Source organism: Mangifera indica, chromosome 4 (genome assembly GCF_011075055.1).
Source record: "Mangifera indica cultivar Alphonso chromosome 4, CATAS_Mindica_2.1, whole genome shotgun sequence".
Lineage (NCBI taxonomy): Eukaryota > Viridiplantae > Streptophyta > Magnoliopsida > Sapindales > Anacardiaceae > Mangifera > Mangifera indica.
Window position 1 is genome coordinate 16865158 of NC_058140.1, and position 21030 is coordinate 16886187.

The 21030-nt window shown below is 32.1% G+C and overlaps 3 protein-coding genes across 8 annotated transcripts; 2 read left to right on the top strand and 1 right to left on the bottom strand.

Annotated features, from left to right (window-relative positions):
• The first annotated feature begins 2780 nt into the window (after positions 1–2780).
• On the top strand, positions 2781–3790 carry LOC123212983. Its single transcript, XM_044632266.1, has one exon. It carries the CDS (start codon positions 2881–2883, stop codon positions 3679–3681), a length of 801 nt encoding a protein of 266 aa, XP_044488201.1. The 5' UTR covers positions 2781–2880; the 3' UTR covers positions 3682–3790.
• Positions 3791–5808: 2018 nt separating this feature from the next.
• LOC123213022 (AMSH-like ubiquitin thioesterase 2) lies at positions 5809–11162 on the bottom strand. 4 transcript variants are annotated; one of them, XM_044632339.1, is made up of 11 exons: positions 10904–11162; positions 10580–10631; positions 10164–10256; positions 9499–9536; positions 9160–9367; positions 8834–8923; positions 7926–7988; positions 7736–7810; positions 7526–7648; positions 6661–6713; positions 5809–6338 (listed from the first exon to the last, which is right to left on the bottom strand). In XM_044632339.1, exons 3-11 carry the CDS (start codon positions 10254–10256, stop codon positions 6164–6166), a joined length of 918 nt encoding a protein of 305 aa, XP_044488274.1. In that variant the 5' UTR covers positions 10580–10631; positions 10904–11162; the 3' UTR covers positions 5809–6163. The 4 variants fall into 4 exon arrangements, with proteins under 4 accessions (XP_044488274.1, XP_044488276.1, XP_044488277.1 ...); XM_044632341.1 differs by having other exon boundaries at positions 7526–7642; positions 10904–11161; XM_044632342.1 differs by having other exon boundaries at positions 7526–7588; positions 10904–11160.
• A 3107-nt stretch (positions 11163–14269) lies between these two features.
• LOC123215056 (carbonic anhydrase 2-like) lies at positions 14270–19860 on the top strand. 3 transcript variants are annotated; one of them, XM_044635110.1, is made up of 10 exons: positions 15690–15997; positions 16100–16135; positions 16298–16359; positions 16513–16653; positions 16944–16992; positions 17460–17576; positions 17664–17717; positions 18107–18192; positions 18955–19060; positions 19494–19860. In XM_044635110.1, the coding sequence occupies exons 3-10, from the start codon at positions 16307–16309 to the stop codon at positions 19656–19658; spliced, it is 771 nt and encodes a 256-aa protein (XP_044491045.1). In that variant the 5' UTR covers positions 15690–15997; positions 16100–16135; positions 16298–16306; the 3' UTR covers positions 19659–19860. The 3 variants fall into 3 exon arrangements, with proteins under 3 accessions (XP_044491043.1, XP_044491045.1, XP_044491044.1); XM_044635108.1 differs by lacking the exons at positions 15690–15997; positions 16100–16135 and adding an exon at positions 14270–14344; XM_044635109.1 differs by lacking the exon at positions 16100–16135 and having other exon boundaries at positions 15692–15997.
• Positions 19861–21030: the final 1170 nt, after the last annotated feature.

Here is a 21030-nt window from a genome sequence, read left to right on the forward strand (position 1 = left end):
TCAAACACACAATTAATTTTCATTATTATTAGATTAGTTAATATCTAATTAATAATAAAATATCATCTTAACACATTTTTATATATTTAATTATATATTAAAAATTATGTATATATGATATTATTTTATTTTTATCTTTATTTATAGTATTAGATCCAAATCAAATTGATTTAACTTAATTCAAATAAATTTAATTTAAGTTTAAATTAAATTTGAATTAAAAGATTTTGTTTGTTTTAATATCAAAACAAATTTGAATTAAAAAGAAATTAGTTTAATTCTACTCACAAACTAAATAGATAATTTAATTTAGTTTGAATTTAATTTATAATTTAATTTAAATTATATTAAATAATTATAAAATAATATTATTTTATTAATAAATTATAAATTTAAATAATATATTTAAATTAATTTGGAATTTATTTTTTATTTAAATTAAAATCGAAAAAAAAAAAAAAAGAAGTTTCAGATTTCGTTAGGTGCCTACCTACCCATATTTATTTCCATACCAAATTAGAAAGAACGTGGGATCCACCAACGGTCTTTCACATTAAACTCTGATTCGACGTCAACTCTTGCATTGCAATTGCATCACACGTGACTCAGTCCCGTCGTCATTCTAGATTAGCCTTTGCTTGACTGGACTCCAATTATTTTAGTTAGGCATTGGCTCTTCTTTTGCACTCAAAACACAATAAAGACCGGATCAATCATTTCCTTGTTAATGGCTTACCAAAACGATTGCCCACGTTTTTCTTCTTCTTCCTACTTAAATTATTTTCTCTTCAAAGTCTTCCCTCCCGAGTAACATATCACCACCTCCACCTCCATCCATTTGAAGCTGGGCGTTTACCACTCTTTTTTATTAAGTTTCAACAAGATAACAATCTAATATAATCCTATTAGCACGTTTATTAAATAAAATAAAATAACCACTTATTAAAAAGTCAATAAAAAAAATAATCGATAACCTGATTATCATACCTACAAAATCAATCGATAACTAAAAAATTAATATCTATTGGGTATAAGATAAATTAAATGTAAAAATAATAAAAAGAGATTAAAACTTTTTAACGTAATTTGACATGATGATTGAAATCCCCCTAATGATGTAACTTTGAATAAGAATTTGAAACAATATATCTTCTATTTTTTCTTTTTTTGCTAGTTTTTTGTATTTATAGGATAATAAGGATAAATTATATTTAAATAATAGAATTCAGATATTTCTAATTTAAATATGATTTCAATTGATATCAAGAAAATATTTTATCTGATGAGATTTTGATTGATATCAAGAAAATGTTTCATCTGGTGAGATTTCTATTGCTATTTTGAAGTGAAAGGTTTATTCACTTTTGTAGGTGAATCAATGAATAAAGCTCTTAAAAGTAATGACTTTATAAGTGAACTAAACTATGTAAGATAAACCTAAAGTATTTTATTATCAACATTTTATTAGGACTTTGCCAACGAACTATTGCCAGTCATATTAATTTTGGTGGCCCACCTTCCAACGCAGTACCCCATCAACATGATTCAATCTCATTTATTTATTTGATTCTACTGGAGCCATATAATTGTACTGTTTTTCAGTTAAGCCAATTGACTATTTACCACGGAGGATTTGATGTAAACTTCTCATTAATTATTAAAAATTTAAATACTTATTAATTTATTAAATTTTTTTATTATTAAAAATACAATTATTATTTAAAATTTATTTAATCTTAATTTTAAAAATTAATAATTTTTTTCTTGATCTCAAATTTTCTAAATTTAAAAATTGATTCTCTCCACCCCTTCCCTTCCAAGTCTAAGATTTGCCCAACTTTCATATTTCTTTTCATTGGCAACTGCCCTTAGCTTTATAAAAAATTTAAATTTCATCCCACTTCATCTTAAATTTTCATATCGTCGTTAACAACCTTCTTCCTCTACCACCGAATATGAGCCATCGATGTTCATCTTTTTACTATATCTTTGCCATTTGAAGCAAAATTGAGCGAAAGATTTCACTTGATTTTTATCAATTTTTACTTTAAATTACAGAGATATGATAGAGAGATGGACACTGATGACTTATACTCAATAATAGAGATGTTAGAAACAAAGGGAGAAAGCTGTCAACAACAATTTGAAGGTGAAGTGGGGGTAAAACCAAATGTTTTAAAAGGTTGGGGGTAGTTTTAGTATAATAAAATAGAGGGTGTACAAACTATAAACTTGAAAGAAGAAGTCAATTTTTAAATTTAAAATCTTAAAATTAAAAAAAAATTATTAATTTTTAAAATTAATATAAAAATATTTTTTAAATAAAATCTTTAAATAATATTTTATCTTTTATAATAAAAATAAAATTTAATCAACAAAAAATTATTTACATTTTTTATATTTAACCGATAAAAAATTTAGTTTGCACCGACCAAGGGGTGAGAAATTGTCATCTGGCCTTTCAGTTATTGGAAAACTAATGTTTGTATCATGTCGTTCTTACCATATATATATATATATATATATAAAATTTAATAAATTAGCTTCGCCAACATTTTAATTTATTGACTTGCTTGTACCCCAAAACAGCCATTATTACATCAGCCATGATGTCTCTCTCCCTCTCAATTCCCGATTATTCTATCAATAAACAAGGACCGTCAACTCTCTAGACGTTAAGATTAAGATAAGAGACCTTCTAGAAATGAAAACTAACACGCACACGTGTACAGCTTATAGGGGATTTCATGAGCAAGGATTGACGCGTCCCTGTTGGTGTTCCTTGTTCTTCAAGTACCGCAGCTTTCAAAGCTCCAATTTGACTCGGAGCCTATAAATGGCGGTTAAATTGAAAAGGGCTGATTAAAACTTCAGATTCTTATGAGTCTTTTCTCTCTCCCAAACCAAAGCAAGATGCAAGTTCGCCTTTCCACTCAAGAAAACACCAATCTTTCCGATCAGTTTGCAGAAGATTTCGCCGAAAAGTTAAAAATGAACCCTACTGAACAGAGAGAAGAACACCCTGAACCAGATGAAGATGAAGAGGAGTTTTCTTTCGTTTGTGTGAATCCTGATTCTCCAATTTCAGCGGATGAAGCTTTCTCTAACGGCCAGATCCGGACGATGTTTCCGATATTTGATCAAAGTCTGCTCTATGATTACGTTAATGATGACGGTGAAGTAAAAACCAGCTCATCCACGTCTCGACGACCTCCGTTAAAGAAACTTTTCGTGGAAGAGCAGTCTGATCCGGAGGCCGAACCGGCCGGTCCGTTCTGTGAATGGAGGTCTAGTAAAACGGTGAAGGAAGCTTCACCGGATTCTTGCAAGAAGAGCAACTCCACAGGATTCTCTAAACTTTGGAGGTTCCGAGATCTCGTTGTTCGAAGTAGCAGTGATGGTAAAGACGCGTTTGTCTTTTTGGATAGCGGTAAGTATTCAAGTGAAAAGGGTGAGAAAGAGAAATCTTCAGTGAGCACAACCAAGGATCAGAAAACAAGTGGAACGAATAAAAATGAAAAAGTGAAGAAGGTGAAGGCGGAACCGTTGTCGTCAATGTACGAGAAGCATTACTTGAAAAGAGAAGGTGATAGACGGAAATCGTCTTCGCCGTATCGACAAGATCTGGTTGGCTTTTTCACCACCGTTAATGGCTTGAGCAAGAACGTTCATCCATATTAAGCATTTTGGAATTTTGTTTTTTGGGGGATATTATTATTATTATTATTTGATTTTTACACGGAAATTTGTTAATATATATATAAGATAGATCGGTACTTTTTACGGGTCAGCTGGAGATTTTGCACTTAAATGTATTTATTTATTTATTTATTTTTATGCAATTACTCAAATTAATTGTATGAATTTTGGGGTTTTTGGTGAAAGTGGATGTATGACGTGTTAGACATAAAATAAAAAATAAAGAAATCCCTCAATTTCCATGAAAGTTAAAAGCCTAAAAGTCTAATTTTTCTTCCACCAATTTTAAGAAATGTATTCAAACTTTGTTCGAGCTTTGCTGAGACATTTATAGCAGCCAAGGTGCTGAGGTCAGGTGTCGGCAAGCGCTTTTGGGAAAGCTGGTTCCATGGACGTATGAAAAGCATGAAGCGCGGCGGCTTCAGTGTAAACTTAAGAATGTCAAGTCAAATCATGAAAGATGAAACTTCGTTTCTTCTTCCTCCTTTTCGAAAACAAATAAGGAGTTGTCAAATGCAACAAATAGATAAAAGAGAAGAGTTACCTCTAGGGTTAGATTCGAGTTGAGCTGAGTTTGACTCGCAACCAGTTCAGACTCGGCTCGGTTTTTTTATGGCCGGTTCGAGTTCGGTTCAAGCTGACCTCGGCTCGACTCAAGTTTGGCTCGGCTCGTTTACGGTTCGGTTCGGCTCATTTTTTATATCAAAACGATATCGTTTTATATATATATATATATATAAATCAAAACGACGTCGTTTTATATAAAAAATTTTAAAAAAAATCAACCGAGCTAACCCGAGCCAACTCGAGCTCGATCGAGCCGAGCAGAGCCCGGCTCGTTTCGGGCTCGAACCGAGCCAAGCCGAGCTCGAGCTCGAGTTGACTCGGCTCAAATCCAGCCCTAGTTACCTCTTCTAAAAGGCTAAAGGACTATTTCCCACTCAGGTTTATGAAGAGATAAATTTTCATTTGTTAATTTTAAAAATTTATTAAAATTAAGAATAAAAATATTATTTAATTAAAATAAAAAATTTAAAAATTTATCACAATTCTCTTATAAGTTTAAAAATTAATAATTTTTTTTTAACTAAAGTTTAAAAATGATCGAATCCCCTCCTAAGGGTTTCTTTTTCCTTTTTTGATGATCGGTTTTTCTAAACTCCTTTTCTTCAATTGAAGCATGCCAATCTTTGGCTAAAACAAAAATGCATGTTTTCTTCTAATCTCTGGTGGGAGAGGATGATACAATGAAGATTGGTTGTTGGTCAAGATCAAGGTGGTTGTCGGAGAAGGGAAAAGAAAACTATAAGAGGGATTCAATCACTTTTTAAATCTTGGGTTAGAAAAAATTATGAGATTTTTAAACATAAAGAGAATATGATAGATTTTTAGTTTTTTTTAAGTAGTTTTGCTACATAATATTTTTACCTCTAACTATAATAGTAAATTTTAATATATGAGTAAGTATTTTAATTTTTTAAAGTTAATACACGGGAATTTGTAATTTGGCCCTTCTAAAAAACACTTCTTGCGGAGTTTGTGGAAATGGGCCACCACCGGCTATATGGAGCAGCAGTTTATGAGACAGCTCAAGCAAATGAGTAAAAAAAATTAATTAAGAGTTAAGAAGGAAAAGAGAATAAAAAGAGTGAATTAACAAGAGGAAGATTACAGCTAAGAATTTTCTAAGGGAGGCTTTTGTCTGTCAAGAGAGAGCTGGCTATCAGATTCTTGAACTTGGTCAAAATATAAACTGGTTCTTGTATTTTTGTCACTAAACTCACAATTAACATATATTACAGTTTCCACCTTCATTTCCATTGTTAATTTTCTGGTTTGCTTGGGATGGAAATATGTTCTTCATTAGGATTGTAAAATCTTTCTGCTTTTCGTCAACTTTCATAAATTCTGCAGAGATGTATCCAACGTCGATTCCAGTCAGCTAAATAATATTCAATCTCCGTTTACATATTAGCTGTGGGTGTTTATGTTACCTCTCAATGATTTGGCGGTCTTACATGCACAAGCACAAGACCCAACTTTAACCATCAAGTACTCGAATGCTCTCATGATAAGGTAATTATAATGCAATCAGGCATAATAACTTGATTCTTGAACAACAGATGTGAAGCCTCTTTATTATCATGATGATCACCTGTATTTACATTCTCCCCAAATACTTCTAGAGAGCATTATTCCTCTCAAGACTTGTGTATCAGAAATATAGTACACCGAGCCCCAGTGACTCTGTTTTCAGGTGAAGTTACAAAGCAAACTAGGCATAACACAGAGTGTCGTCATAGTTATTCGTTTTCAAGTTATATACATCACCATTAAGATATTACCAATACCCCACCAAACTTTGGTCAGAAGTAACTTATGGCAAATCCCTGTTCACTTGTATTGATTAATCTTCTATGGTATATATTACAAGCACACCTGCATTTGTTGACATGTTAATGAATCAGCGCAAGTCAAAGATCTCAAACCTCAGATTTGAATTTGTGTAGACATTTGAGCAGTTCTCATAAATGGGGCTCCCATCAGCTGGTTCTTTGTGAGGATGAAATCCATCCTCTTGGCAGTTTTTCAGTACACTCATACCACAAGGATCAGTAAGCCGAAATATTCCGGAGCTTCTGAGGGAAATGCAGATTAAAGTTTTAGTAAAAGGAAAATTAGAAACCATGTACTAGGAAAAAAGATTTGAATGCATTTGAGCAGTCAATAGAATCTTGAATTTGGTATCGCATGAATGGGTGATCACTGGAACATAATATTTTGAGAAAGCAAAACTGAAGGGGATTTCAAATATGACACTTCAGAGCGGTGAAAACAGAAACAACAAAACTAACATGCTTGACCTTCAATCCATAGCTATGGCCTCATTAGGGATTTAAGCAGATAAAAGATGAATGATACAGTTGATAGCTACTGAACTACAGTGTAACAGTTGCGCACCTTGAGGAATCAGTTGGAGCCACAACAATAGCAAAAGCCTCAGGTACCATTGCCTGAAAGGACCAAAAGGGAAAAATATATTATCACAGGAAAAAAAATGTAAATTTAGCTCATTAGCTTAAAAGGAAAAGCTATTCTGAAACTGAATCTTTATAATTAGTCCATTGCAAGACCTTAAAATTGTGTACGTCTTAAGTTTACTGTTTCAATTTACCTTGCACTGGCAGTAGTTTATTATTTCAGACAAAATGCAAAGTACTGATAAATTTTCTAAATAAAGATTCAGTATTAAAACAAAAAATGAGTTGACTAATTGACAAATTAACTGATATGTAAACAACCAAGGTGACTCTGGAATTCCCAGATGTATATATTAATAAATCTCCCACACACTTTCCATGTCCACCCACAATTTAGACTAAACATTAAAAGTTACCGATTATGCTATCATCTTCCAATAAATAGGAAGAGGTCTATTCCAAGGCGCTGCTTCCAACACCACGGTCATTTCCCACAAAGTTAAAATTAGAGGAAATGAAAAAAGTCACTTCAGGAAGTAATGTTCATAAAACAGTTACCTTGCTGTGAAATTAACAAATGATCATACACTCAATATAAGTAGAGAAGTCATTTAGAAAATTACTGGTGTCATGTCATAACTACTAGATCATCTGCATTTTAAATGTTACTTGCATTCAGAAAATAGAGGATTAATAGTTTTTTGTCCTACAAATTGATATTCTATATGTTGATATATGGGAACCTTTCACAAGATGAGATACTCAAAAAGGGAAAAGATGAGATAAATGAGCAATATGAAATTCCTTAATCAATGATAAGGATCATTTGTGATGAGGTTGGTTACCTGATATGAGTACTGAGTGTGCAGATCTATTGATGACATAAAACAACTTTGAGAAGGATGTGTCTGAAAAACAGAAATGAAAAAGACAGAAGAGTTCATCTCTGTTGAGGCAGTTTTCTGAATCTTGCATTTGAAAGAAGACAGTAAAGTTCAAAATGGGAAGGATCAGATGTAAAAATGGGGGAAAAAAATATAGAAAGAGAGGCATACATGAATCCATCCCACAGGAAAAAGAGACCGTTCATTTTGTATGGCAAAAACTTCCTCCTCATTAACAGCTTGACACTGCCATTTAGCATAGTTAAATTAGCAGCCAGCAGAATAGAGATTAAGGTCATCTAAAAGCACTGACAGTGAAATTTTCTCAATATAAATAAGGAAAAAGCTCTGAAGTACTCACAGAACTGGAAGTTGAATCCTGTTTTGGTATTATCAGAGTGGTCACATAGAAAGTCCTGTTTTCCTGGTTACATGAAGTAGTAGTTTCATGTAAATAATCCATACCATCAAATTAATTGAACTAGAGTAATTGGAAGCCAAAAAACATAGAAGTTGCTCTCTCGTGGCCACAACTAGTCTTATTTTGTTTGGTGGACAAACTCATTTGCATAGGGCAAGAAATTTAAGAACCCTGATAATGAGTAGGCACCGTATATAATTTTAACAAAGCCACCTAGATGTTATGCTGGTCATAGGAAAACTGGAATTATTTATAAATCAGGTACTTAAGATCAGTGATTAATACAATACAGGTCATGGAAATTTTACTCAGGTAAAGGCTCATCAATGATAACATCAATCAGAGTTGAAAGCTGAGCTGAAGATTAGAGTGTATGCATAACATCAGTGCCAATCCAGGTCCATGTTACATATTACAAAGTTCTACACAGACATGATTCAAGGCTTGATCTGAAACTTTTTTTTCCTCTCATGTTTGGGTTGGAGTAAATCATTTGAGCTTTTAGTTAACAAAAATGCATCCAACGAGAAACAGCTAACACTAGTTTACTTACTTGACTCATTATCCTTATACATTCCTTTATTTTTGAAAGCCTTTGTCAAATTTTCAACCGTTCTAAAACTGTAAGTAAAATCTACAAAATTAATATCATGATTAAAGAGACCACGAGCAGACTTATTACCTAAGCCTAGCCAAGAAAAGCATCCATTTCTTCTATAAATAAATTTTTTTATTGAATGAATGAGCCAATATTTAAGCTTTCTTTGAGAATATACTGCATGCAACACTGATGAGATAAAATAATGAACTTCATTTCAAATTTGCATAAGAGGAAGTGTGTCTCTTACAAGAAAAGCACCGAGAACCCCACAGGTTTCCAGATCCTTATCTGTGTTGTCTTTTGCAAGTTCAAGAAAATCTTCCATCAACTGTCCAGACTGATAAAAAAACATAATATTGGCTAATCAGCCATCAGTTTTTGAAGTAAAATATACAGAACTCCAGATGCTCCTTTTCTAGGAAGAAACATATGGAGCTGGAAAATAAAAAAAGTAAAATTGTAGATAAGTTAAAATGTTTAGAATAAAACCTACCATCATGAAGAACAAGTTAAAATGCCAGACCAGTGATGTTAAAAAAAGTCGAGTAAAAAGTAAAGTTCCTGAGTTCTTACTATATGTACATCTTGCAGGACTTTAGATGACGATGGCTCATTGTGCGCCCTTTTATCCGAATTGTCTACTTTAATATGTGTAATGTGTGCACCTTGAGGTACACTCTCTACAAGGGAAAGTACAGGAGAAGGATGTGACTGAGTAACAGCATGAACAGTGATTCTCTGCCTTGTGCTCCCAGATTTATCATTATTTATAATCTTCAAGCTGAGAAGAAGACAAGGACAGCAGAACATTTGGTTTACTAGATGAAGAAGCTTCTACACAGCAATCAACTTAGGAAATCATTAAATTTCTGCAAGTTGACATACAAATCTAGAACAAGAGACATGCAATACCTTTGACATGTGGTTTCAGCTGTATCACAACTTTCAACCTGTGTGATAAATCACAGAAAATGAAAAATCTGAGATCCACAAGCTCACAACTTTCAACCTGTGTGATAAACCAAACTTTGAAAAACAGTCCTACAAATCATAGCGAGGAGTAGTCTGTTTACATCTAAAAAGAATGAGAGATGAAGAAATATTACCCCTAAGAAACTCTCAACATTCCAAAATTGATTAAGATTAAGTATTAGGTTAGGTTGTTCAGACCTCTAGAACGGGTAGAGATGACAGCAAAAAGGAATTTTGAACAAGTACAAAAGAATCATAATTAGCACAACAATTTTGAAAATGCTTTCGTAAAATTTAAACCATTTGACATTGGAAATAAATAATTTTATCCAATCAAATTCAAGAAAAATAAATGACAAAAGAAAGATGAGGTTGTTCATACCTACTACAAGAAATGAGGATTATAGAGAAAAAGACATTGGAAAATTGATGAAATAATATGGAACTCAAAAGATTAAAATAAATTGGAAGAATTTAAGCCATTGATCGATGGTTTTCTTTGATTAATTATATCATAAAACATTGAAGTTATTCATTTTTTTATTACTTCTAAAAGTAATTAATATTCAGTTAAAACTAATCTACAGCAACAGGTGTACTTTTACCTTCCTCTTAGTTACACCCAAATGATTATGAACTTTCTGAGATCCTGCATCATTGCCAGCAGATGGTTCCTTTTCTTTAACTAACTGGTACATCTGAACAAAAATATAAAATTACAACTATTCAAATAACCCATCCGCACAAAAATAAGAAAAAAAGAGCCAATACTCTACTAAACAAAGATTGATAAAAATCATCAGTGATCATGTGGCAAGATATTCTAGTTTTAGCAATTTTAAACTCTAATTTGAAAATTGTGTTTCCTTTGCAGTTTTCTTTTTCTGTCCAATGAAAACTTATTAGGTGATTATAAGATAGAGTAAAGTCTCCAGCATACTAATGAACTCCAAATTTCTCCTTTATATTCTTTCATGACGTTTAACATTAAAACGTACTACCAGGATATGGAGTATTATACCTTGTAACAATAACACTGTTTTGTAGAATTGACTGAGTTACTGAGCCCTGACCTGGAGAAGAAGAACAATTCAGTTAATGGCATGTAAAAGCCAGAGTTGAAATCAGAAATCATTTATAGGTTCATTTTCTTTCAGAAAAAGAAAAATTAATAATAAAAGAAGTTAATTTGCCGGTTCAATTCACAGACTCAACTGCTACGAAAAACAGACACGTGACATTAGGACAAGACAACGATATCTGGTTACAAAAAACAAGAGGGAAAAGGATAAACGAAGAGTAAGAAAATCATCAGAGACTCATGAGAAGAAAAAGAAACTCATACCTGAAACAGTGATTAGTCGATAGATATTTGATTGTGGTGGTAGATGAGTGGGATGGGGTGTAAGCATCTGCCCCGTACACACTGCTGCAACTAACTACGCTTTGTTGGGTGTATGATCCCACCTCAAGTACGGTGTAAGGCGGGTATATCCCAACTAACAATTTCTCTGGGCCGAACAAGGGCTCTTGAAATCGGGCAGATTATGTTTTGTATTAGAAAAAAAAAAAAAGAGAGAGAGAGAAGACCATCTTAGTCTAAGGAGAATACCATGCTTTCTCTTAAGGAGTACAGAATTTTTTGCCGTTCTCTCTAATTTTAAGTTACTTCATTGCTTTCTCCTTCCAGGATAAAAAATTAAGGGAAATTGAAATTTTTACAGTTATTTTAATTTGTGTATACATATATACCACTCATTTTAAAAATTAAACAAATATATCACAACAGTAATTTACTTTTCTAAAATACCCCTCTTTAAATTATCTATATTGAGATTCTCTTTTTTTTTTTGAAAATTTATTCTCTCTTCTTCCTCAATTTTCAAATGAGGATTCGTGCAAAGAGATCCTCTCTCTTTTTATTTACAATCTTAAAACTGTATTATGATGAGTAAAATAAGATATTTGATAGAATTTAATTGAAAGAAATGAAGAGTTAACGTTTAATTAAAAAAAAAAGTTATAGAAAAATTTAAAAAATCATTGACATTAAATTAAAAAGGATTGGCGTTGGCCAACCCTTCAATTAAAAAAGGGTTGGCAAGGGCCCGCCATTTTATAAAATAAAATGGCTGTCATTAATAAAAGGGTTGGCCTCGTAAAACTAAAAAGGGTTGGTGACGCCCCAACTCCTTTATTTTACTGCTATAAATTTTTTGAGTATTTTTTATATGATGAGGTCATATAAGTTGAAATATTATTTTTATGAAAGAAAATTAAAAAATTTTTAAATGCAGTGAACCCCATTATATGAAAGAGAATCAAAAAATCTTCAAATTCAATAGAACTCACTATATAGGTGTTGGCGTGAACTCAATCTTTTATACAATGAACTAAATTTTAAAAAAACATAAGTCAATAAGTGTTGGCATTGCCGCCAAGGGTTCGTATTAACGCCAAGGGGTTGGGGACGCCAACCCCTTCTTTGTCTGAAAATTTTTCAAATTTAAAATTTTGTATTTTATAATCATTAATATAATATTATAACAACTTTAAACAATAAAAATAATAGTATTAAATAATCTAACAACATAAAATCACAACAAAATTAAATTTCACATGAATCAATCATACATTATTTGATTTTCAATTATTCATAAAGAAAACACATAACATATAAGTTTTATTATTCAATCATATATTTTATTTGTTGAAGAATTTTTTTTTCCATACTACATAGATTTCTTTTTTACTGGAAGGGTGAAGAAAAAAAGAGAGATGATATTCTCTCTTTCTGTATGAGTTATATCAATAAGGGTATTTTAGAAAAATATTATACTATTGTAGTTGTTTTGTTTAAACTTTAAAATTAATGATATATATGTATACACGGTAAAAAAAAAAAGATAAAAATTTCAATTTTCTAAAAATTAATTGGCAATTTAATTTTACTAGGAACATGAAACAAAGTACTTGATGACATGTTGGAATGATGAAATCTTTCCAACTTCGGACAACGAAGAGAGATTAATATCAGCTGTTGATTGAACTAATGTTCCATAAATAATGCCCTACTTAGCCTATTCTTGATCATGCATCTGACCAACCGAAAGATCTTCATTTAGTATATAAATAATTTTTATATTTAATTCATAAAAATAAAATAACATTGAAATATAAATAAACATAAGAACCGAATAAGAATCCACAATAACTAAATAAAAATGATTTGAAAATCTTAATCTCAAACATGTGATGGTAAGATTAGATAAAGAATGATACATTTAGGATGAAAATGGTGATTTGGGGAAAAACGAAAGGGTGAGAATAACAAAAAAAGAAAAAATCATACAAGACCAAATTGACAATGGTTATGGTGGCTATTTTGAGATTTTTTATCATCGTTTGCCATGACTGTTGATAGGTGGTGGCAAGTGGTGGTCAGTAGATTGTTGTGGGCTACAATTTTGGCTAGTGGTGGCAATTTGGTGGTAGTGTTGACAAGTGATAGTGCGTGGTGATGGAAACGGTGGAAGGATAATTTTAATTTAAAATAAATGTACTTTCAACTCAATAATTATTCGAGAAAGAGTAAAATAATCATAATTTAATTGAATAAGAGAACTTATTTGTTCTTAAAAAAAATTATAATATTAATATTACTTAAATAATCTTTTAGAATACATTTGGTTCGAAATCATCTTTATTTTTTAATTATCCCAAAAATCTATCTTTTAATGACTTACCAAAAAAAATATATCTTTTAGTAATAAAACTTGTAACAAATTTTTATTACCAATCAATTTGATAATTTTAATTTTGTTATAAGTTAATCTTTATTTATTAAATTTTTATAACAAAAATTTCATTGTTTTTAATTAAAATAATAAATAATATAAAAAAATTTAATATATTATTAACATAGAAAATATTTTTAAAACATACATAAAATAATTTTTAAAAGTATTTAAATAAAATAATATTTTAATATTTTTTATTACTTCAATTAAATGTAATAATTATTTATATATTTTAATTTAAATAAATATAATAATAATTTTATAATTAATATATAATAATATTATAATTAATTTATTCTAATTTTTTTATAATAATAACTATGCAAACTAAATGTATTTTACTACCCCTATTATTTGACATGTCAATTTAATAATACATAAAAAATAAATTAGCAACATAATTAAAGATTTTACCGAAATTCTCAAATTATAAATTGTTAAAATTGTAAGTAAGAAGTTTATTTTGAGTGAGGGTGACGACGAAGAAGATGAAGTAATCTTCAACCTGCAGCAAGAGATTCCCATCTACAAGTTAAAAGCCCTTGTTAACACACCTTTCGCTTTCTTTATCCTCGACGTGCTGTTCGCATTCACCCTCTCAATTCTTCGGTTAAATTCTTATCCAATATGACGGCTGTGACCAATTTTTGGCCCATCCATCAAAGGCCAGCCATTTTTGGCTTCCACTTCGGTACACTTTTTTCCTCTCCTCTTTCTCTATTCCCACAGAATAAATAATATTTTTATATATATATATATATATATATATATATATATATATATATATATATATATATATATATATATATATATATATATATATATATATATATTTCTCAAGCTCCAACTCTCATTAGTGAAGATTATTACTGAGTTGAATTTCTGGTGTGTTGAACAGGTGAAAAGGAAGGATATAGAAGAGAAAGATGGCCTCAAAATTCAGCAGGTGTATGATGCTATGCTGCGTAGGAAAGCCCTCGCCCCCGGTAACATCTCTAACTGCTACCTTAATTAATGGATTTTAATTGCATTTGATTTGAAGATAATGGGTTGTGGTCAACTCATCCGGTCCCAGAAGAAGAAATTTAAATAAGAACAAAAAAATTAATGATTAATTAAAACGTATTAGCGGGACCTAATTGACTTTTTTGCTTGATGATGTCTAGAAATTGCACAATTTTCATATAAAAAACACTTTTATTTTAATTGGGAATGGTGAAGGTTGGGATGGGAACTTCACCAGGACCTCAAACTCTGGTAAAATCTGAACTGCCCATTTAATGGACCGGCCTATGTTGGCTGCCGAGACTTGTTTCTACTTTCTCCAATCCGGAAGCAGTCTTTGGGGCCAAAACGCGTAAAAATGCACCACTCTTTTCTACATTGCTTCCTTTTTGCCAGAAAATGTTGAAAATATTTTAAGCGAATTCATTTATTAAAAGGAGAAATGACTGTATCACCATTTTCTTTTTTTTTTTTAAATTAAAAAGTATTTATTTATTCAACCATAGTAATTTTAATAATTAAAGTTTATTTTATTACTTTATAGACCATAATAAATTATTTTTCTAATAAATACAAACAAATATAATTTCATCCTACATATTTTATCTATTTTATTTATTTTTTTTCTATTTTCTGTCCTCAACAATTTCACTAACCCTATCTCAACATTTGTAAAAAATTGAGACATAATTAAATTCTATCTATCATAGGAGATTCTCAGATAAATCTAATACTATTTTATATTTGAAATTTTTTCTTTTTATCTCTTAAACTTTTTTTTTTCAATTCATCAATTTTATTTTTAAAATAAAGATACTTTACATTTTACATTTTATATGTCTCTTCTCAACTCTCTTCATTATCATCTTTAGTCTCACCCTTTGTTCAACAATTTCACTAACTCCATCTAAACTTGGTATAAATTAGGGACATCATCAAATTCTATCAGTCAAGCAAGATTACGAAATCTCAAATATATCTAATTCTCATCAATTTTACTCTTACCATAAAGAGACTTTACAGTTCATATTTCGCTCCTCTTCTCACACGTACGTGCCGGAAAAGACAGAAGCCGAAACTATGCATTAATAGATTGTTTGGTAAGGAGGTCATGCGTGAAATAATCAACGCCAATCTTCACATGCCACCGCTTAGATCTCAACACGTGGCCATCGCACGCCGTAATCCCCGCTAACAACTCATAAATGGGGTCTGCTGTTTTGTTTTTCTATATTTTCAGTTACACCTTCACTTAATCCCCTAAATAACCGAGAGGTTAAAACATTGAGTGCCCATCTCAACAACATAATCCAATGGCCACTTCCTTCTTAATTGCTAAATCGAGTTTAAATTAATTATAGTTTAATTTTAATTAAATATAATTAGGACGTCTAGACAGAAGACAACCTGAGGAAGTAGTAGTCTCTTGTCCGGATTCAACCCGCAATAATGAAGATTGAGTCCTCATTCCATGCCATAACTGATCAACTTCATCAATATAAATAGGGCTGTTCCGCAACATAGGTTTTACACTCAAAACTCAGTTTTGTTTGGGCTCGTGAAAAGGAGTGCCATAACTGGTTAGTTATTTCTCAGCAACAACTCAAAGCCAGCCGAATCTCGGAGAAAAAAAGGTTCCTTTTGCGTCGATCCCGATTCTGATCATTCTGTATATATAATATTACACTTTCTCCTTTTCTTTCCATTCACGATCAATCTTCTTCTTCTTCTTAAAGTTAACCTCTCTCTTTCAATTAACCTTCATCAACCGTGTGAGTAACTATTGTTGTTATCTGAACTTTTTGCTATATTATCTATCTCATCTCTGGTAAATTTCGAAGAATAGTTCTTTTGGAAATCGATTGGTGAAAGAAATTGTCTAAACTGTTTTTTTATATTGAAAAGTGAACTAATATATCTCTAATAAATCACAGACAAAAGACATGGGGAAAGACTCGTACGATGAGGCCATTGCAGCACTGAGCAAGCTCCTCAGGTACCATACTGTTACTTCGGAAATTCGGAATAATTCGTGTCCTTTACGTCCTCTCCGGGCGTAGCTGATCATCAGCCGTTTCTTATGTGGAGTTCAACTTTTTTACTTGGTTATCGTTGTTGACTGACGGCTCTGATTTTTCGTCAATTATAGTGAACAAAGCAACCTCGAAGGCATCGCCGCCGCAAAAATCAAGCAGTTAACGGCGGAGTTAGAGACCGTCGGTTCGAATGGTTTCAATCCGGATGAGAGGATTCAAACCGGGTTCAATCTCTTTAAGAAGGAGAAATATGAGTAAGTGGATACGTAACATACGTTGGTACTGGATCCGGAACCTTCTTCGCCGGTCCCAGAATATGCTGTTTAACTTTTTTTTCACTTGAACGTTTTTACCGTAATTACCCTTTCGTGTTCCCAAAATGGTTATCAGTGTTTTCATTAATGAGAACAATTTCGTAAATATTATTTAAACATATCAAATATTTTCAGAAGGTGAAAATAATAAAATAATTACCAAATTTATGTAGATCTTTGCCACGTGTACTGCTTATATTCAGAATCTGATGTTGTGATACTATATACAGGAAAAATCCCGAGTTGTTCGCTCAACTTGCCAAAGGGCAGAGCCCCAAGGTTGGTAACTATGGTTTGACAAATTCTTTTACACATTTTGAATGATATTGAGGAGAAGTAGTCTCCGTTTCCCATGCCATTCCTTTATGAATTGTAAAATTAATATCAAGCGGACCGTTGAAAGTCTTCTAACATATATTCACATTTACCAATCAATTCTTAAAGTTGACCATGGTCCGTCGTGCAAATCACAATTATTTGTGGTTTGATAATTTGGCCATTAGAGGGGTCCAAAATTGGTGGCTTTAACGGGGTAGCTAAATGTCATAGAATTTAAACCATACACGCCAACCACTTTTGTGGTTTGTGGGTCAATGTAAAGTTGCCTTTGATAGAGAAAGAAAAGACTTTCACTTGTCCGTGCCGTTTTATAAAGAAATGTTGCTTTAAAAACCCCGTTTTGATAATGGGTTAACTTTATAATCCTTGACAATGGATGAGCTAACTTGTTTCCAATATGTATACAGTTTATGGTATTTGCTTGCTCAGACTCCCGAGTGTGCCCCTCGCATGTTCTTAATTTTGAACCAGGGGAGGCATTTATGGTTCGAAACATTGCAAGCATGGTCCCACCTTATGACCAGGTTTAACAACTTAATTTATGCGCATGCATCACGCGGTCACACCTACTGATCTGTTTGGTTAACTGGAATAATTTGTTCTTGTTACAGAAAAAATACACAGGAGTGGGGGCGGCCATTGAGTATGCGGTGTTGCATCTGAAGGTTCATATATTATACTTATATTTTCCATTGTATTCAACTAAGTTTACACATTATTGGCTTTTTTATATAGGAGGGTTGACTCTTTTTGGTAGTTGGACGGTGAGTGGTGGAGGCAATGTGATGTCTACTCATCAAGAATGCCCCACACGGCTTTGTAATCAAGATAAACTTATATAAAACAACCTTCTTTTCTTTGTTTATAGTTTGATGGTCAATAGATCTACCTTATCTATTGATAAATTGATAATTCATTGCTGAAAATAACGTCTAAATGGTGCATTCAGTTATAGAATGACCACATATTGTGAATATTCCTGCTTTCTTTTTCTCTTATTTTTGCCGTCTACAACTGGTTTTAAAAGAGAATTAATGTATGATGTACTCACCAGGTGGAGAATATTGTGGTCATTGGACACAGTTGCTGCGGTGGTATAAAAGGGCTTATGTCTATCCCAGATGACGGGACCACTGCTAGGTAAGAACAACTCTATTCCATCTTGTCAAACCTAGTTGGTTCATGTGAAAAATAAATGATAGTAATTTTGAAAGGATTAAAGAATCAAGTAGTTCTTATTTTAGGTTGATCTTTCAGAGCAAGCTTTTGCATTCCCATGTGAAGTTGTTCACCCTATTCATGACTACTAATTATTAATTGATGAGTATGTTTGACATTAGTTTAAAGTTGAATAAGAGCAATTTTTTTGTGCATGGCGGTACCATATTCTTGGGGGCATCCAGAAAGCAAATTAAAGCAAGGAGACAAATTGTAATCTTTCTTTTTAGTTTTCTTTTTGGTACTGAGTTGGCCTTAATAATAAACAAGTTTAGACTTAAGAAAATATTTTGTACTGTGTTTGGTTGCCCTGTAGATATTAGAGACATGCCTTAAACTTATTTATTAGTTGTTACCCTTTTGTTTTGTCACCTAATTTAGTAGTTAGAAGCAATTTTGGAGGTGCGCCAACCTACCACTTTATTTTTATTTTTCGCCTAACCAAATCTTTTTTAACAATGAAAGTGCTTTTCCGAGAGTAATGACAAAGAAGGCCTAAATTTCTTTTCAAATATCAACATCTTAACATGGCTGTATGGAGTTTAGCAGATATGAATTCCCATCATTGGGAACCAACTTTTTTATAGGATAATTTAAGTTAATGATTCAACTAGAAATAGGGGCTAAAGCCTAAGCATGAGCTCAGAAACTTACTAACATTTGCTCTATATGTTACATTTTCAGTGATTTCATTGAGGATTGGGTCAAAATCTGTTCATCTGCAAAGTCTAAGGTGAAAACAGAGTGCAGCGATTTGAGTTTTGAGGAGCAGTGCAAAAACTGTGAAAAGGTAAGTTGCATTATAAACTGGACTGTATATGTTGTCCATCTTGAATTTAGGTTTATGTTAGTCTAGGTCCCTGTATAAGCTTCTTGGAAGACGGGTTCCAAAGTAGTTTAATTAAGTTAAGTTGTGGGCTTTGGTTTCTCACTGCTAATAATCTACCGACAACTTGGCTTGAATTTAATTTCTCTCGACATTGCAGTTGATAGTAAGCCATGTGGAACGTAGAACAAGACTGAATCTCATTTACAACTTGGCATGATAGAAGGAACACTAAACAAGATCACATGCATATGTACCTCACAGCTTAAAAAGACAAAAAAATATTAAAAAAAGTTGTTGGTTTTGAGATCCATGAAGTTGGGAATTTGATCTGAACATTATCATATTCTTTTTTATTACAGTGTTAATGTTGTGCTTAAATGCCACCAAAATGCAGGAGGCTGTGAATGTATCATTAGGCAACCTGTTGACATATCCATTTGTGAGAGACAGAGTGGTGAAGAAGACCCTGGCTTTGAAGGGTGCACATTACGATTTTGTCCATGGAAGTTTCGAGCTTTGGGATCTTGACATCAAAATTTCACCAACTACTGCCGCATGAGCATTCAACATTGTAGTCTTTGCCCTAAATTACTTCGTAGCTTGCTTACAGTGTTACTGTACATTTCGTCTTGAATAATGTTGTGCAAAAGATAAAGATAGTAGGCTGGGTTGTATTTGCCTTGAATAATTGCATGCTTTTCCCCTTTCAAATGTAACTTTAAAAAGGAAAAATCTTATTGCAATCTTTCAAGTTTTGTTTACTTGTTGCTCTTTCAGCGAGATGATGTCTGGTGGTGTAATAGAGCTGGTCCAAGTTCAGAATTGCCAGTGTTATGCGGCAAACCACTATTGCCCAAGTATCTTTCCGAGAAATGACTAGTTACAGAAGAAGTAGTTTGCATCTCAACTTGCAAATAGATATGCCTGATTTAGAGAATACAATTGATTTGTTGTCTCATGAGAAAAACTTTTCGATGCCTCATAAAGTTATTATTTAATTTTGAATTTACAAATGTAATTACTGAGATTGATAAAGAGATACAAAATTTAGATATTTAATACTCACCCATAGTTAGATAAATAAACTCTTATAAATATTTATCAACTTTTTGCAAGGTTCATGTTCAAAATCGAATCATTTTTTATATATATCATAAGGGGTATGAACATGGCTCCATTAAGGTTAAATTAGTGACCTTAAAATTATTTCATCGATGAGTATTTAAATTTTTAAAATTCTATGAATATATATTTGTCTTTACGTTAAACCTTGGGTGGAAAACAGTTCTTTGGTCAAATTAGAGTGTTGTGAAGTTAGTTCATAATAACATTGTGTCACGCATTGCTTTGCAGATTCCTTTTCAGTCCCAAGACAAGGAAATTAAATGTCTGAGGGCGCAATTACAATCCATATGATACATGGTGCCAAAAACCTCTGTTACGTCTTCATTCTCCATGTTTCCAATCCCATTGGATTTATTTATTTATTTATTTTTTTGCTACATGTATGTTTGTACGCCGTTGTTGGATAGTAAAATTTAGGGGTGAGCAGTTCTTAATATTTAATTAAAAACTAAGGAACAAGACTCGGAATCGGAATCGGTCTATTCCTGAAAATAGAAATCGAAACCGAAATCAATCATTTCTTGAAAATAAGAATTGGAACTAAACCTTTTTATAATAAATTCTTATTTAGAGCCGAGATGGTTGGTTTCAGATAGGGTTAAATTCTTATTTAGAGCCGAGATGGTCGGTTCCAGATAGGGTTTGGTCCCTGACGGGAACCAATATTTTTAAATTTCTCACAAGGCAATTTTTCTTTTTTTCACTTTAGGAAGGTATATAATTTGGTGTAAATTCATGTTGTAAAGGTGATATTAAATCATCCTTTGGTAGCAACAGATGAATTTGCCGACTGGAAAATAAGAAAA

Excerpts from the sequence above, each read along its gene's own strand:
- LOC123212983 (XM_044632266.1), top strand. The coding sequence starts at position 2,881 with ATGAGTCTTTTCTCTCTCCCAAACCAAAGCAAGATGCAAGTTCGCCTT.
- LOC123213022 (XM_044632339.1), bottom strand. The coding sequence starts at position 10,256 with ATGTACCAGTTAGTTAAAGAAAAGGAACCATCTGCTGGCAATGATGCA. Across the intron at positions 6,714-7,525 it reads ACACTCAGTACTCATATCAG|GCAATGGTACCTGAGGCTTT; the intron begins GTAACCAACCTC and ends TGGTCCTTTCAG. Across the intron at positions 6,339-6,660 it reads GCTCCAACTGATTCCTCAAG|AAGCTCCGGAATATTTCGGC; the intron begins GTGCGCAACTGT and ends CATTTCCCTCAG.
- LOC123215056 (XM_044635108.1), top strand. The coding sequence starts at position 14,285 with ATGGCCTCAAAATTCAGCAGGTGTATGATGCTATGCTGCGTAGGAAAG. Across the intron at positions 14,345-16,297 it reads TAGGAAAGCCCTCGCCCCCG|ACAAAAGACATGGGGAAAGA; the intron begins GTAACATCTCTA and ends AATAAATCACAG. Across the intron at positions 17,577-17,663 it reads TGGTCCCACCTTATGACCAG|AAAAAATACACAGGAGTGGG; the intron begins GTTTAACAACTT and ends TTCTTGTTACAG.